Consider the following 17,521-nt stretch of genomic DNA (forward strand, 5'->3'; position numbering starts at 1 on the left):
TTCCACGACCCCATACACCGCAGCGCTGGTAGCGTTGGACCAGAGATATGGACGTATATGGGATTACGTGATCCAGGAGATCAGGCACATCGACCGCCTACCCCCAGCAACAGACAATCGAGCACTGGACGACCTGTCCATCAGAGTGCAGTCCCTGGTAGGGATGCTGGGAGCGCAGAGGGAAAAGGGTAGGCATGAACTATACGCCAACTCAAATGTAGAGAGGATCTTGGAGAAGCTACCGCCCGCCCGACAGGAGCGCTTTAGGCGGCAGAGAGACCACCGAGACCCTAATGGCCCCGAACCGAACCTCCTCGATCTAGCCGACTTCCTGGCGAGAGAAGTCAGCAGCTTACGGCTAGATACATTCGGACGGAGCACCCCTGGCTCCAGAGAAGGAACCAGGAGACTAAATGATGGAAGAAGATCGGTGACTGTCATGCACCAATCGGAGTCAGTGCCAAGCAGTAGGAGCCACAGTACCCCCTCAAGAAAGGAGAAGTGGAAGATAGTGTGCCCCTACTGTGAGAAAGAACACTGGCTGTCACAATGTGACTCATTCCCCAAGATGAATGCGGAGGAAGCGAGTCAATGGATAAAGTCCAACAGACGCTGTTTTCGCTGTGCGCGATCACACATGGCAGCCGAATGCCGCTTAAAGAAAAAGTGCAGTCGGTGCGATGGAGCCCATCTGGACATACTCCACGACAGTAACAGACGGCGGCCTCCACCCGCACCATCAAGCAGCAAAGCAAGCGTCATGTACATCGACCCCGCCAGCAGCAGCGGAGCCAGAGTGCTCTTAAAGTTAGTCCGTGTGACATTGAGCTACCAGAATAAAGTCATGGACACTTACGCCGTCCTTGATGACGGGTCAGAGAAGACCCTTCTGCTCGCGTCCGCTGCGGCCCAGCTAGGGCTGCGGGGGAGCGAAAACCAAATGACAATTCGGACAATAAGAAAAGATTTGAAAACGATAAAGGGCGAGAATGTCTCATTCTCTATCGCAGCAAGCGGCCAGCCCGAGCGACGGTACAGGATTACAGACGCTTTCACCAGCCAAGAAATAGGACTCTCGCGGTACACATACCCCGTAGCCAAGCTGATGGAGAAATATGTACATCTACGCAAGCTACCGATCCCACTCATAGACGGTGCTACCCCGACACTGTTGATAGGCTCCGACCATGCAGACCTCATTGTCCCGATAGACCGGGTTCATACCGGACCCAGAGGCTGTCCTGCAGCAGTCGAGACCCGCCTAGGATGGACTCTCCAAGGCCCACTCGCCAAATCTCTCAACCGAACCACAGCCACTAGCTGTCTCCACTCCCGAGTCACAGAGGGAGACACTGCACTCCTGCAGCATGTAGAGAGGCTATGGACCTTAGAACAAATGCCCTTTAAGAACGAAAAGAAAGACATTCGCTCTAAAGACGACATCTACGCCATTAACCTCCTCGAGACGGGAACAAAGAGAGTCCCAGTCAGCGGCGTGTTGAGATACGCCACGCCACTCCTGCGGCGGGAAGGGATGCCTACCTTTCACGCAAAGAAAGACGCCACAGAGCGGTACCTACTAAACACAGAGCGGCGCTTAGCCAAGGACCCCGCCCAAGAAAGTGTATACCGCGCTGAGATTGAGAAGCTCATCACAGCGGGACACGTCACAAAGATTGACATTAAAGAGGCCGACCAGACGACTGAATCGTGGTACGTGCCCCACCACAAGGTTCATCACAACGGCAAAGACCGCATCGTGTTTAACTGCAGCTACCAGATCGGATCCCAAAATCTGAATAAAGAGCTATTGCCCGGTCCTACACTCGGCCCCTCCCTACTAGGCGTACTACTCCGCTTCCGCCAGGACAAGGTGGCTATCAGCGGGGATATCAAAGGGATGTTCCTGCAGGTGAGATTAGTAGAGGAGGACAAGCCCCTGTTGCGGTTCCTATGGAGAGAGAGGCCAGGAGATGAGCACCCAGCCATCTACCAATGGGAAGTCCTCCCTTTCGGAACTACATGCAGCCCATGCTGTGCTACATTTGCACTACAGAGACATGTCGCAGAGGACCCAGCAGCGGACGAAGAGGTCCGACACAGTGTGAAGAACAGCTTCTACGTAGATAACTGTCTACAAAGCGTTTCGACCCAGGAAGAAGCCGAGGCTCTCCTACTTAAACTCCGCGCCTCTCTGATCAAAGGCGGCTTTGATCTCAGGCAGTGGGCCAGCAGCGATCCGCACGTACTGCGCAGCCTCTCCTCCGAGGACAAGGCAGCGAGCAGCGAGACCTGGATGGCCACAATCCCAGGAGAAGCCCAAGAGACGACACTAGGACTAGTGTGGCGCTTCAAAACAGATTCGCTCCACTATAGACACAAACCCCTGACCACGGAGCAGGGAAGGTCGACGGCAATACCGACCACCAGACGGAGTGTGTACAGAACACTCGCCCGACAATATGACCCGTTAGGATGTATACTACCGTATACCACCAGGGCAAAGATGATTGTACGAGCATTGTGGGACAAGGACCAGGGCTGGGACGACCCCATTCCCGCACACCTTGCATCCACCTGGAGAGAGTGGGAGATGGAACTCCACTCACTCCCAGGCGTTAATATACGCCGAAGCTACTTCCCACCCACGGTGAGGCCAGAGACATGTAAAATGGATCTACACGTCTTCAGTGACGCCTCCGAGGTCGCCTACGGATCAGTAGCCTACTTGCGGGCCCAAGAAGAGGGGGGAGAGATCTACACAGCATTCATCCTCGCCCGCTCGAGAATAGCCCCACGCAAGCAACAGTCTATCCCACGTCTAGAGCTCTGCGCAGCCCTCGCAGGAGCGCATCTAGCCACGCTCATCCAACGTGAGCTCACCATTCCGGTGCATAGAACAATCCTGTGGTCAGATTCCACGACAGTACTCGCCTGGATCAAATCGGATTCATGCAAATACAAAGTCTTCGTGGGAGTCAGAGTCACTGAGATTCAAGAGTTAACCGGAGAGTTAACCGGAGAAGCAAACTGGCGCTATGTTGATACAAAACACAACCCAGCTGACGTCATCACCCGGGGAATGTCCCTGGATGACTTAACCCGTCATAACATCTACAGTGACGGACCAGCATCGGATTGAGCACTGTTGTCTCCGCAGACCCCAACATAGACGATTGCATTACCATAGAGAGTGCGCAGCAACGGACATTCCTGCGGCACCACCCAGAGATTAAGTCCCCCGCTGATATGTCAGCAGCTGACTATGAGGAAGCAGAACTGCTTCTACTGCAACGAGCCCAGAGAGACTCGTTCCCCGATGAACTAGACTGTCTACAGGGAGGAAAGCCCGTCCCATCAGACAGCAGATTGATTCATCTGGCCCCCGAGAGTGACACACATACCCTCATCAGAGTGGGTGGTCGCCTGCGGAGAGCCCCCAATTTACCGGATGACATTAAGTACCCGATCGTATTGAACAGCCGACACAAGGTCACAGAGCTGATTATAAAGAAATACGACGAGGATGTACACCACGCAGGAGCAGAGAGAGTCTTCGCGGAAATCAGACGTCGTTACTGGATACTTCAAGGAAGAGAGGCGGTGCGACGCTTCCAGCGAACCTGTCTAGACTGCCGAAAGTGGCGCGCGCAGCCCAGCATACCACGGATGGCTGACCTACCTCCATGTCGCCTCCGACTCGGCGACAAGCCATTCCACTCAACAGGCATGGACTGTTTTGGCCCGCTGCACATAAAGAAAGGAAGAGGCACCGAGAAGCGGTGGGGTATTGTATTCAAATGCATGACCACCAGAGCGATACATATCGAGCTCCTTCCGACCATGAGCGCAGACTCATTCCTTATGGCCTTCCGAAGATTCACATCACGGAAAGGAAAACCGTCTACATTATTGTCCGATCACGGGACAAACTTCAAAGGCGGAGAAAGAGAGCTGAGGGAGAGCTTCCAAGCTATGGGCCCAGAACTTAAGACCCACCTCGCTCCAGCCCAGATTGACTTCCAATTCAACCCCCCAAACGCACCCCACTTCGGTGGAACTTGGGAACGAGAAGTACGTTCTATAAAGACAGCCCTGTACGCAGTACTTGGGGCCCAGACTGTGGCGGAAGAAGTCCTAATGACAGTCCTCACGGAGATTGAGGGAGTATTGAACTCAAAGCCCCTCGGTTACGTCTCCAGTGATGTAGCAGATGTCGACCCAGTCACCCCCAACACCCTCCTGATGGGGCGGCTAGATCCCGCGTTACCCCAGACAATGTACCGGCCTGAAGAAGCGAACGGCCGACGAATGTGGAGGTACAGCCAAGTATTAGCCGACAAGTTTTGGAGCAGTTTCCTACTGCACTACCTACCGTCTCTACAGACCCGCCAGAAGTGGGTAAAAGAGAGAGACAATTTGACGGAAGGAACAGTCGTCATGATTATTGACCAGTCACTACCCAGAGCTATGTGGCCGGCTGGCCGCGTAAGCAAAGTGATCACCGGTGCCGATGGCAAGGTCCGAGCAGCTGAAGTACTCGTCCAGGGGCGCATTTACACCCGTCCTGTGGCGAGGCTCATAGAACTGCCCCGACTCCCAGACACAATCGATGATGACCATGACCCTATGACTTTGTGAGTTGACTGACCCTTACAGCGAACCCTTGAGTGGTAGACAGTGCGGTTAATCTGTCTCTGCTTAACTAATTGGGTTGGGACCAATTAGGGGGCGGCTGTTCTGAAGGATCAGATTAAACCGAATATATATATTTATTTATATATATATATTTAATTGTATTTGTATATCCCCTGATATCCCTTGTATATTCCTTGTACAATATGCATTGAATATCCCTTCTAGTCTACTGAACATCCCATAATAGTCTCCATTCTACCATTGGACGAGACCTTGGTGCCAGGTCGCCATACCCCTCAGACCAGGTTCAATCGTACCGCTCAACATGTATGGACAAGTCCTAGTTCCGCGTAGGAATATGTCTACCGCACCACTAATGGTACTATTTGTTCATAGTGCGTATATATACTGCGCTATTAAAGTAGAGCTTTCTTTTAGTCCAGTTCATTACCCTCCAACAGAGTGACAGACGCAAAAGCCTCCCCGCGAACCACGTGTGGGCAGTAAGGCCAATTCGGCCCAGTATCGGCATTGAGACATCGTGTATATTAATATTCGAATAGTCATATTTGGCACTATATCGTCGAGTTGGACGTATTCTATTAAGCTAATAATAGTCTATTCATATGTAGTGCCTCGTGCGGTAAGAGTTCTATAGTAATCAGCACCCCCATCGTTTCGGGCATCAGCTGGACGCTTATCCAGGGTGGTTGACCCCACGTGAAGCTGCACCCGAGGAGCTCCAGGCCAAAGAGCGAGTGGACCTGTATATTGGATTATTCTACCGACGACGGCTAGCCTTCCCCGGCTTGGATTATGCTTTGAGTACTTTGATTATTCTATGGATAAAGGCCAACACTGCGGTGTGTTGGAAATACCCCCCCCGGAGAGGACGACAGGTGAGAAGACGCTCTACACGACGAGGTCGCCTCACGTCTCTCCATCGTGGACCGGAGGACGCCGGCCACAGAGAGTCCAACTGCTTTCATCTGTGGATCGAGGATCGCTGGGCACCGGGTCGCACGACTGTGGGCTCTCCCAGGATACCCTCGGCCAGACGGGATACAGCCAGACTCTACCCCCCCCCCCCTCCAGCTGTCCTACAAGCAGTCGGAACCTCCCCCTAGTGTATCCAGCTATATAATCATTCAAGTATCATTGCTATTGTTCCCTAAATATTCCAGGTTGTATATTTGCTTCCTGCGCAATCAGAGATTGGACATTCGATATTGATCTACCTACGAATACTCATTTGCCATAAAAGTGCATACTATTTCAAATCATAAATGTAATTAAGTGATCGTTGTACATACCTTTTGCTATGTATTATTATTAAACGCAGACTTTCGACTTGGTACATTTGTGTTGGATCCGTTTCATCAGGTGGGAGTGTTTATCATAATTATTTATACCTAGTACTGGGTGGCCAGAGTCTAAAGTACAAGAGGTAGTGGTAGTAAGTATCATATCTAACAATACAGTCAGGGAATTGTACCCCTCAGTTACATAGTATAATAGGACAAGTGCATGACAATAAGGTTAGTTAGGGTTTGATTTTCTTTTTGTGTTAAAACGTTTTAATATTAAATAAATTTATATATATATAATAATAATAATAACTTTATTTGTATAGCACCTTTCATACCAAAAGTGCAGCTCAAAGTGCTTCACAGCAGTAAAAAAGACAGGCATAAAATGAGAAATGCATAAAGTGTAGACATATAAAACATTCATTGGTTACAGACATACAACGAGCATAAAAAAGATGGCAGCAGTAAAGCAAATCACAGTTTTTCACATTAGGATCTAACATTCCAATATAGGCATCTCTGTTTACGGTTTGATTCAGTTTTAAAATAGGCAGTAATAAAAACAATAAAATAGAATAGACAGAGTAAAATAGTGCAATAAAATAGTTAGTCAAATAGAATAGACAGTAAATGTTAGCGGTAGGCTGGGGGGTTGAGTCTTATATTCATTATGTGGCATGTACAAAGCAGATGAAAGGTTCCTCCAAAATGTTGTTATTTAGTAACAGTTTTAAGATAATAAATATAATCTCAACAATATTACACAAATCACTTTGATGACATATTTTTGTGTCATTAGGCATCCAATTCAGATTTCATCTCATTGTATTGTTATACAAATACTAATAATACAAATGTTGCAAAATAAGCACTTGTTTATATTTTCATAAAAACAGTAGAATCTTATGAATGCTGAAATATGTTAAATTAGAAAAGGATATTGTTATAGATGCAAAAACTTCGACTTAGATGATAAACATGCCGTCGAAAAGCTGTGATGTTTCTAAATCAGGGGCGGCTGACTGTGCGTCGCCCTCCCTGCCACAGGTGATTTATATATTTTTTTATTTTATTTACATAATTTTTTTACAAAATAATGATGATATAATCTTTTTTTAAATCCTGCCTCTGAATATCATAGTCCAATCAGCCGCAGCATCTAATTTTGTTGTTTTAGTGCAAGCCTTACGTGCTTTCGTCATAGTAAGTCATACTAGGCTGAGTGCGTGGCATTCGTTTGACATCACGTCCACTACCATGTAATAGTCAAAATGAACAAGCATAAATGACAGACGGATATACTTACCTGAGACAAAGGAAAGCAACGGTGATGTAACACAGAGAACGTACAAAGAGACAAAGAGTAGTGAAACCAAAGAGACTAACTGAATAAATGGAAAGCTGAGAGTATGTGAAAGGACGTCTCCAGAAAGAAAAAACAAAACAAGAGGTTAACCCTTTCACTACAGTATAGAAGATTACCCCTTTCTATAGACGATTAATATGAATAATTAACCTTCTGTGGTAGTGAAAGTGTTAACACTTTGTAGTGTGGTAGTGAAAGTGTTAACCCTTTGTAGTGGTAGAGAAAGGGTTAACGGTATTTTTGGTTTAAACTAAGATGGTAAATATTTGTTTAGTTGTAATTGGAACATTTTGTGAAAATACACAGACAATCTATGTTGTATTACCTTGAAAAAGGGCATAACATTTAAGTTATATTTGTAACTACAGCCTTAGGTTCAGAATTTATTTATACAAGCTATTCATTAGTTAAAAAGGGAGATGTATTGATGTAATGTTGTATACTTTTACACCACTAGATGGCAGTATTATACAACAGGCCATAGCCTGGTAACCCGTATGTGAGTTCATCCAGCCGTCCTCCCTCTCCCGCGTGCTTACGAAACCAAGCCGCATTTCTCGGAGACGCTCTCTGATTGGCACTGACTGACGCTCTCTGATTGGCCACTGACGCGTTTGCCCAATCCGTGACGAGCTGTGTCTTTGCCCATTTACACGCCAAACAGCCTGCAAACTACCTGGCGTTCTATCGCCATGCTCTAGTCTAAGACAAACTCTAACCTTAACCAACTTCGAAAGAGTGCCTAAGCTTAACCGTCGAAAGAACTTGCCGTCACGCACTCACGCTCTAAAGACAAACTCTAACCTTAACCAACTTCGAAGAGTGCCTAAACTTAACCAGTGTAGAAACAGGCGTCGGCCAATCAGAGAGCGTCTCCGAGAAATGCGGCTTGGTTTCGTAATCACGCCCCTCTCCCGCGTTATTTTTTTTCCTAGCCGCATTTCTCGGAGACGCTTTCTGATTGGCCGACGCCAGCTGTTTCTACACTGGTTAAGCTCAGAGCCGTAAGCACTCTTTCGAAGTTGGTTAAGGTTAGAGTTTAGAGCATGGCGATAGAACGCCAGGTAGCTTGCAGGCTGTTCGACGCGGAAATGAGCAAAGACACAGCTCGTCACGCGATTGGGCAAACATGTCAGTGGCCAATCAGAGAGCGTCAGTCAGTGGCCAATCAGAGAGCGTCTCCGAGAAATGCGGCTAGGGAAAGAAATAACGCCCCTCTCCCTCCAGCAGGAAACGAGTGCTCCCTACCGGCAGCCAACACCAGGGGGCACCGGCTACACGTTCAAACTAATACGTGTTCTCAACAATAGGGGATTAGGGTTTTCCACAATGTAAAACAAATTAAATTGCTGTTGATGTTCATAGGTTGTATAAATATAGTCAATCACTTCTGTGTGTGTGTGTGTTTGTGAGTACAGGAGTACAGGATCAGGTTAATAATACTAGAAGTGATTTATTTATATCGGTTTAACAACCACCATTATACTAAAATCTCACTGTGGTCTGGGAAAGCATTACTCACACCATAAAAAGTTGTTTATTGAGCCTGGATTGACTGCTTTTCCCTCTAAATTGCCAATGTGCCAATGGTACAGTATAGCGCTTTTATCCAAAGTGCTTTACAATTTTGTTCCTCACATTCACCCATTCATTCACACATTCACACACTGACAGTGACTGACTGAGGCGACCATGCAAGGTGCCGACCTGCTCATCGGGAGCAATTAGGGGTTAAGTGTCTTGCTCAAGGACACTTCGACACACTGCCCGGGAAGAGAGGGAATCGAACCGGGAACCTTCCGATTACCAGACGACCTCTCTACCTCCTGAGCCTCTCTATGACTGTTCACACTGAGGTTGCATTACAAAAAATCAGATTTTTCTTTCTTCAGAATTCAACAGATCAGATTCCATGTGAGTGGTGCTGTTCACACTGTCCTGAAAAAAACCCAAATCTGAGTCACATGAATGAGCAATGTTGGCAACTCTTTTTTCTATCCTCTACCCAGTAAAATGTTGCATGTGATGGAATTCTTGTAGTTTTTATAGTGTATTCAGATTACCTGTACACTGTAAAAAATCGTTTTTTCACAGGAAATTCACTGTGTTATTTTTACAGATTACTTTTGTTTTTCTACTTTAAGTGTAAATGCCATAAAAATACAGTAAATTACTTTTTATCAAAATATGAACCATTAAATAAAGGTTGTAATCTGTAAATGTATTTGATTTTACTGAAATTTGACAGTAAGTATTTGGCAACCGTTGCTGCCAGACATTTAATGTTTTTTTACAGTCTTCTTTTTTACAGTGTACCATCAGATTACCTGTACCACCAGATTACCTCTACAAGCTTGTGCATTCTTATACCGGTGCAATGCCATGTCGTGTTATTGTGTGAAAATGGAGTACGATGGGAATCTAGCGGTCAACACTGATCACAATTGAGTCATTTTGTAAATAATTTATTCGTTTATTTATTCAACAATAAGGAAGCAAAGGTTCTCTTTTCTCTCACATTTCTATTACAATCTACACATACAATAATGATTCAATACAGTTCTCCTAAATAACATTTAATACATTTATAGACATATAATGTTTATTTTTTTATTCATTTTTTTTATTATTGCAGTTACCGAGAGCAGTGAGCAGGAGTGCTTTAAGTATTGCTATGGTTTCTCCTCTGTACCTTCACTCGTCACTCGTTGGAAAAACCACGTTAAGTTAAATTACATCAGGTGTCAAACCCATTGTAGCACTGCTCACCGGGTTAGGGTCAAGGGTCGGGGGTTAGGGTCAGGCGGGGCTAGAGAGAGTATAATAGGAGCTAGAGCAGATAGGTCAATTCGCTGTGTGAAAAAGCACGACTTATCCGAGTACATGCCGACGCGGTTGAAACAGGACGAGAAGAAAATAAGTTATCTTGAGTTATTGCATACAACCATTCATCACAGCTTGTGGCGTAGTTCATGAGAGTGATCCGGGTATACGTGTGTGCGCTCCGTATCTCTGTCACAATGCTGGTGTGAACACTATAGCCTACACACGCCTGTCCTCGAAGCGTCCTTCATTTGAACTGTCCCCCGACCCGACCAGTCCCCGCCGTGGTGGAAAGATTTGTACAAAATAAATATGCATTCAACTCATTCACGTATACACCAGCGTCCGTTAACACGTCAAACATCCAAGATCGCTCACAGTGTTGAAATGATTCCTTTAAGACACTAAAATCCCCGCCCCCCCCCCCCCTTTTTTTTTCTTAATCAGACTGCAGTGATGTGGTCCAAGAGCAGAGCAAAGCAGTGTTTGTAGAATGTCCTCTTTTCTGTCCTCACAGGTAGAATGTCCTCTTTTTTGTCCTCACAGGTAGAATGTCCTCCACAGAGGGGTCCTTTTACTTACTACTGTGCTTTTGTCTGACTATATCTCGAACACACAAAACACACGCAGTAATTGTCATCGGCTTATACTGATAAACCGACATTTAAAGGTGCTATAGATAAAATTATTTACGTAGAGTAATATTTTATTTTATTTTTATGATCACATCCACAGAGCTTTTAGAAAGGTGTGGAATAACAGTATTGCTCCCCCCCCCCCCTAAACATTATTGATGAATGAATGTATCATTTAAAAAATGTTTGGCGGGTCCAAAATGAATGTTGTTGTTTACATGTTGCATGCATGTATCCCGATTCCCCATCCCTACTTCCCTTACCCCATGTGGAATGCACGTTTGGATTGGATAAATGACATGCTGGTGCTCTAGTGTGACATCTAGTGGCTGAATGTTATCTATAGCACCTTTTAAGCGGTGGTCTCATTCCGGACACAACGCTTTATATCCTGCAGTCCTGGGCCAAATGTTATTTACAAACTAGAAGCACAGTCAGAGAGATGCCTACACCTATCTGGGTGAGTTAACGCCAGCTATATACACCTACTATGAAAATGTTTGAGCTATATTTCATTCCTGCCATGGAACGAGACACCTCAGAATTTTACAATTGACCTCGACTTTGGAACTGCTGTCTGAGTGACAGCTGTGTGCACTGCTTGCTCACCACTCCCTCCGTCACGGAAACCACGGAAACCACTGGAACGTCTCGGTGGTTCATAAACCACACTGGCACACTTGATAATGCGCAACATCCGATTCTACTTCTACAGTCGCAAATGGTCTCTTAAGTCGGCACAAGTATTTGTATTTCACTTGTAAAGAAAGTAAACAAACAAAACAAAACAAAAAAGACTGTGCCTTCTGCCCCTACTTTAAACCAGCCATCTCGTTGGAGAACATCCTACATACTTCACCTTTAAGCACAACGTTGCCTAGCTAACACAATTTTGTTGTAACTAAGAGATTTGCTGGGGGGGAAATAATGGATTTCGTGCATAGATCACTAGATTCTTCAATTTATATAATACGCATTTCACATTTCCTGAAGAGGACAGAGGACAGTTGGCCAATAGCAAACATTAAATACATAACCTACGAACATGAACCTGTTGTGACATCACACATGTTGACAGAAATTGATTCTCGAGTGGAAAATGCTTTTTCGAATGCATAGGTATTTCACCTACGATACAAGGCTGACGTGAATGTAAAGTGTTGCCAGAGAGCCGATTACAGGAGTCTACCGCCATCTAGCGGTTACCCCTTGTATTACTCTCAATGGGCAATGATGGAAATTAATTCAAATTAAATACTTTGTCGTCGACCGATTTGAAAAGTACGTTGTGAAGCGTCATCCAAATGGGAAGAGAACTGAGGTCATGGCTGGTGCAGACAGACAGACAGCCAGACAGAATTGCAATACCCTCTCACCAGCGCTTCGCTCTGTGCAGGTGTAAAAAATTATCCTCGGATTTGTTTTCAACTGCTTGAGGTAGCAGATCGTGGGGCTTGAGGTACCAGATAGGTGGGGCTTGAGATACCAGATAGGTGGGGCTTGAGATACCAGATAGGTGGGGCTTGAGATACCAGATAGGTGGGGCTTGAGGTACCAGATAGGTGGGGCTTGAGATACCAGATAGGTGGGGCTTGAGGTACCAGATAGGTGGGGCTTGAGGTACCAGATAGGTGGGGCTTGAGGTACCATATAGGTGGGGCTTGAGGTACCAGATAGGTGGGGCTTGCTGCATAGGTCAAAACAATATGTACCAGAATCTAGAATACGTCTGTGATTGACAACTTACCTGACATTGAATTGACCAGATGTACCAGTTACCCCACCCATATGACACTCAGAGGTGGTTAAAACAAACACTATAGGAGTTGTTCACAGAAACTATTGGACCTGGGTCTCTGCACATCTTCCTCGTGTCCCCCTCCCCTCTCATACTGTATCTTTTACATACACTGAGACTGCGTGCAGATCCCTTCCAGATGTACGATCACACCTAACATCCTAACGACGTCGTCACACCGGCTACTGTCCATTGAAAGCTCGAGAATTCTAAGACACGATTCTTAGGGGAGAAATCCACACAGGCAAAAGAATAAATAACTCACACCTAACAACGAATGGGTTTTGTCTCGATGGACACATGGTGTACATCGGTAGACATCTTGTTTCGTCCTCTTGCGCCATGCCTCCTTGACTTCCTGTCCCAGAGAGGTAAATATAGACTAACATCTATCATCAGCGACACCAGGACGAATACTAACCACCTTGAGACATACGGTACAAAGGACCTTGTGCCAGGAACTGCAGAAAAGGTACATAGGTAAGTCTATAACTCAAAACAACAGTTGAGATACTTAAGATTATTGTTGTTCTATCGTATGCAGCCCACAAAACAGTGGCTAAGCAGTATGAATCATCAAATCCACTCCAATGTGTCACCCAGAGTATGGTACTGGCTGATATCACAGTGTGGTACTGGCTGATATCACAGTGTGGTACTGGCTGATATCACAGTGTGGTACTGGCTGATATCACAGTATGGTACTGGCTGATATCACAGTATGGTACTGGCTGATATCACAGTATGGTACTGGCTGATATCACAGTGTGGTAGTGGCTGATATCACAGTGTGGTACTGGCTGATATCACAGTATGGTACTGGCTGATATCACAGGCAGCTGCTATTGTACGTCTAACCCAGTGGGCGTGTCTTTGATGATGCTGTGTTGAGGCTTTGGATGAGTAATGAACCGACTAGCCGCAGGGGAAAGAGACGAGGGGCTCAGAGCAAACCGTGTTTGATTAAGACATAAAACAAAACAAAAAAAAACTCAGGCTGTCGTAGATGATCCCGTCACCAGGCACAGAGCGGAGGGGGCGCTTGAGGAAGTCCACGCGAGACGTGGCTGTCACGACGTGTCACGTGATCCTCCCACAAACCCCCCGGCGCCACGCTGCCGACGATGATTAGCGGAGAGTGGAGCGATGGACGGAGGAGGGGGCGGGAAGCGGTGAGTCGTCTCTCCGCGGTAAAATGTCTTTGAGTTTCTGAATTAGATTCGTTGATTATCAATGGTTCTCCCTGTTTTACTTCACAGTGTGTGCTTCTCTCTGATTGTTGGTCCCCATCGCGATCACCGTCAGTAAGGGGCGAAGAGGATTGGCCCGTGTGTGGTGCGCATGGGCCCGGGGGCGGGCCGTAGCAGGCTGAGGGGCGTGCCCTGCAGGAGGTGGTGGTGTGGGGGGAAAAGGTGGGGGACGGGGGGGCAGGGCGCACGCAGCGCCAGGTGATTGGACGAGGCGGCGGCCGCCATTGCCGCGGCGATGGCCAGGGGGTTCGGTAAGAGTCCAGCCCCCAGTGATTTAGGAAGGTCCTTTGAGAAGGTGAAGGAAGACTGTAAGATAGAGAGGTAGAGAGAAACATGTTGATATATTCACAAATTGTGATTTTACATTGATTCACTTAAAGGAAAACTCCAACATTTTGGGAAATTAGCTTATTTGCCATCTACCCTGGAGTTAGACAAGAAGATACATACCTTTTCTCTGTGCATGCAGTAGGACTAGGAAGACGTTGGGAACTAGGCTAATGGAGGAACCTACTTCCAGTGACTGACGCTAAGCTAGGCTAACGGTGCGCGTCTTCCTACTCCTACTGCATGCACAGAGAAGAAAAAGGTATGTATCTTCTTGTCTAACTCCAGGGTAGATGGCAGGGTGCCCAAACTATAAAGACAGTATACTGCAAGTTTTAGAACAATGTGTTTGTTCCTTGTTGTGGTAATCAAATTGGTTTGAAAAATCACTCAGTTTATGAATACAATTAATTTACATCAAAATAGACCAAATAGATTCACTGGGATAAATGTTTTTAATAGATAGATATTTACAGCACAATGAGATTGACAGATATCCAGCCTGAATGTTGGACATCAGAATGGCAGAATCTTTGCGACCCCTGGTGGCAGATTACAGAACAGCACTTCCACAAGAAAAATATATTAGGATCAACATAAGAGTACAGCGTGAGCGCCGCCTGCTGGTAGAATGGTGCTATACTGTACTGCGCCTGTGTGTTATCACTCTCTGCTTTGGAGGGCCAACATCTATTTTGTGGAGAGCCAAATGTGGCCCATGGAGCTACTGTGGGCCGCCCTGGGATAGAGGAATGCAGCATGTGGGCTACAGGAAGGAATATATAGGCCTGTCTCAAAAAAGGTGGGTTCATACCAAAAAGTCTGTGCGTTTCTTGTGCCGACTGAGGAGAGGGTTGGGTTTGCCTGCGACTCCGTCCCGATGCCTTCGGCTGGATATATGCTGGAGAAACAACAAGGAGGAGAGGTTGAGGTGGATATATACTAGAGAAACAACAAGGAGGAGAGGTTGAGGTGGATATATACTAGAGAAACACAACAAGGAAGAGAGGTTGAGGTGGATATATACTAGAGAAACACAACAAGGAGGAGAGGTTGAGGTGGATATATACTAGAGAAACAACAAGGAGGAGAGGTTGATTATGCTAGAGAAACAACAAGGACACGTAGAGGTTGAACTGGATACTGAGATCATTGCACAAGCCGTCATGTGTAAGTGATCTCATCACAGTCTGCCAGTAGCCACTGTGACATCATCTTTAGAATGTTCAGCAAATACAAACTAGACTATTAGTACTTTCAATAGGCAGTAGGCTACGGTCAGGTTATTGAATTGAAGAAGAAAGAAAAATGTATTTATTTGTTTGTTTGTTTGTTTGTTTGTTTGTTTGTTTGTTTGTTTATTTATTTAAGTGTTTATTTATTTGTTTGTTTGTGTGTTTATTTGTTTATTTATATCTTGACCAGCCTGTGGCAGGGGACTTAAAAAAATAAATATGTATATTTATTTATAGACAGTGCATTTACATTAATCATTGTTACATGAAAATATGTTTGCACCAGATTTATCAGAAGCTAATTTCCATCTGTAGTCTAGACTTGACAGTGTGTTTCTAAAAGGTATGAAAGGATGAAAAGCAGTAATGTTATAATGACAGTAATGCCAGTTTTACATACTGTTGTATGAGAGCAGCAGAAACACTTTAGATTAGTTCAGTTTACTTTAGTTTAGTTTAGTTTAATTTAGTTTAGTTTAGTTTAAATTATATTAGATACAGTACAATAAAAATAAGTTTGGCATCCAACCAGAGAGCAAATGTAAGTAAAGTGCAACAGCAATATACAATGTACAGGTGATTAAACTGGGTATAAAATATATAGATTAGTATTAGTGTAATAGTGCTAATCAGATGTATCTACACAGTTGTAGTATTAATATGTACAGTGATACAGGTATATATATAAAAAAAAAAATATATATATATATGGTACTGTAAGTCATACTGGCCAGCAGCGTAACTAGTAAGAGTAGGTAAGGGTTATGTATATAGTGGTATGGTATGGTATCTAGTCTACAGACATGTAAAAAGGATTATATGTACAGACAGATGTGGGTAGATATATATACGGTAAAAAAAAAAATAAGATATAGTATATGGTATATACAGCATTATTGTACATGGTGTCATACAGAGTTATGGGTTATTTGCAGGTGTATAATATGTAAAATGTATTATGTACTGTTGCATGCAGTACACAAGGTGACCAATAGGGTTCACTGTTTATTGATTAGTCATTAGGCTTAGTCATTTATATGCTTTTAACTATGATGCCATTCACTCATAATGAATTTAAACTCCAGGGTCTAGTCACTCTTAATGAATTTAAACTTGAGGATCTAGTCACTCTTAATGAATTTAAACTACAGGATCTAGTCACTCTTAATGAATTTAAACTTGAGGATCTAGTCACTCTTAATGAATTTAAACTCCAGGATCTAGTCACCTTTAATGAATTTAAACTCCAGGATCTAATCACTAAACTCCAGGATATAGTCAGTCTTAATGAATATAAACTCCAGGAACTAGTCTCTCTTAATGAATTTAAACTCCAGGATCTAGTCACTCTTAATGCATTTAAACTCCATAGGATCTAGTCACTCTTAATGCATTTAAACTCCATAGGATCTAGTCACTCTTAATTCATTTAAACTCCAGGATCTAATCACTCAATGAATTTAAACTGGAGGATCTAGTCACTCTTAATTAACTTAAACTCCAGGATCTAGTCTCTCTTAATGAATTTAAACTCCAGGATCTAGTCACTCTTAATGAATTTAAACTCCTGGATCTAGTCACTCTTAAACAGGATCTAGTCTCTCTTAATGAATTTAAACTCCAGGATCTAGTCTCTCTTAATGAATTTAAACTCCAGGACCTAGTCTCTCTTAATGAATTTAAACTCCAGGATCTAGTCTCTCTTAATGAATTTAAACTCCAGGATCTAGTCACTCTTAATGAATTTAAACTCCAGGATCTAGTCACTCTTAATGAATTTAAACTCCTGGATCTAGTCACTCTTAATGAATTTAAACTTGAGGATCTAGTCAGTCTTAATTAACTTAAACTCCAGGATCTATTCAGTCTTAATTAACTTAAACTCCAGGATCTAGTCTCTCTTAATGCATTTAAACTCCAGGATCTAGTCTCTCTTTTTTTTTTTTTATCTTTTCCCCCCTCCTTTTTCCTCCGTTTTTCTCCCATCCCAATGTTAGTCGTTATGCCAATTCCCAATCCCCTTCCTGGTCGCTGCGCACCTACCCCCTACAGTCGGTCTGGGAGGCGTGTATCACTTCCGCAACGGATTTAGTTGGATTTCGGTTTCCGGGTTCGCCTGATTGGCCGCGACGGCCACTT

At 44.7% G+C, this 17,521-nt stretch overlaps 1 protein-coding gene across 1 annotated transcript in view; it reads right to left on the reverse strand.

The window, feature by feature from the left end:
- Positions 1-13,871: 13,871 nt before the first annotated feature.
- Positions 13,872-17,521, reverse strand: part of znf385a (zinc finger protein 385A) — a gene marked incomplete at both ends in the record, with an annotated part of 36,216 nt that continues 32,566 nt past the window's right edge. The window contains 2 exons of the mRNA XM_084315625.1: positions 13,872-14,126; positions 14,962-15,048. Coding sequence (XP_084171751.1) covers positions 13,872-14,126; positions 14,962-15,048 — 342 coding nt within the window. The remainder of the gene's footprint in view (positions 14,127-14,961; positions 15,049-17,521) is intronic.

This window comes from Notolepis coatsorum, assembly GCF_963971535.1.
Source record: "Notolepis coatsorum genome assembly, chromosome: 6".
NCBI classification, from domain to species: Eukaryota; Metazoa; Chordata; class Actinopteri; order Aulopiformes; family Paralepididae; genus Notolepis; species Notolepis coatsorum.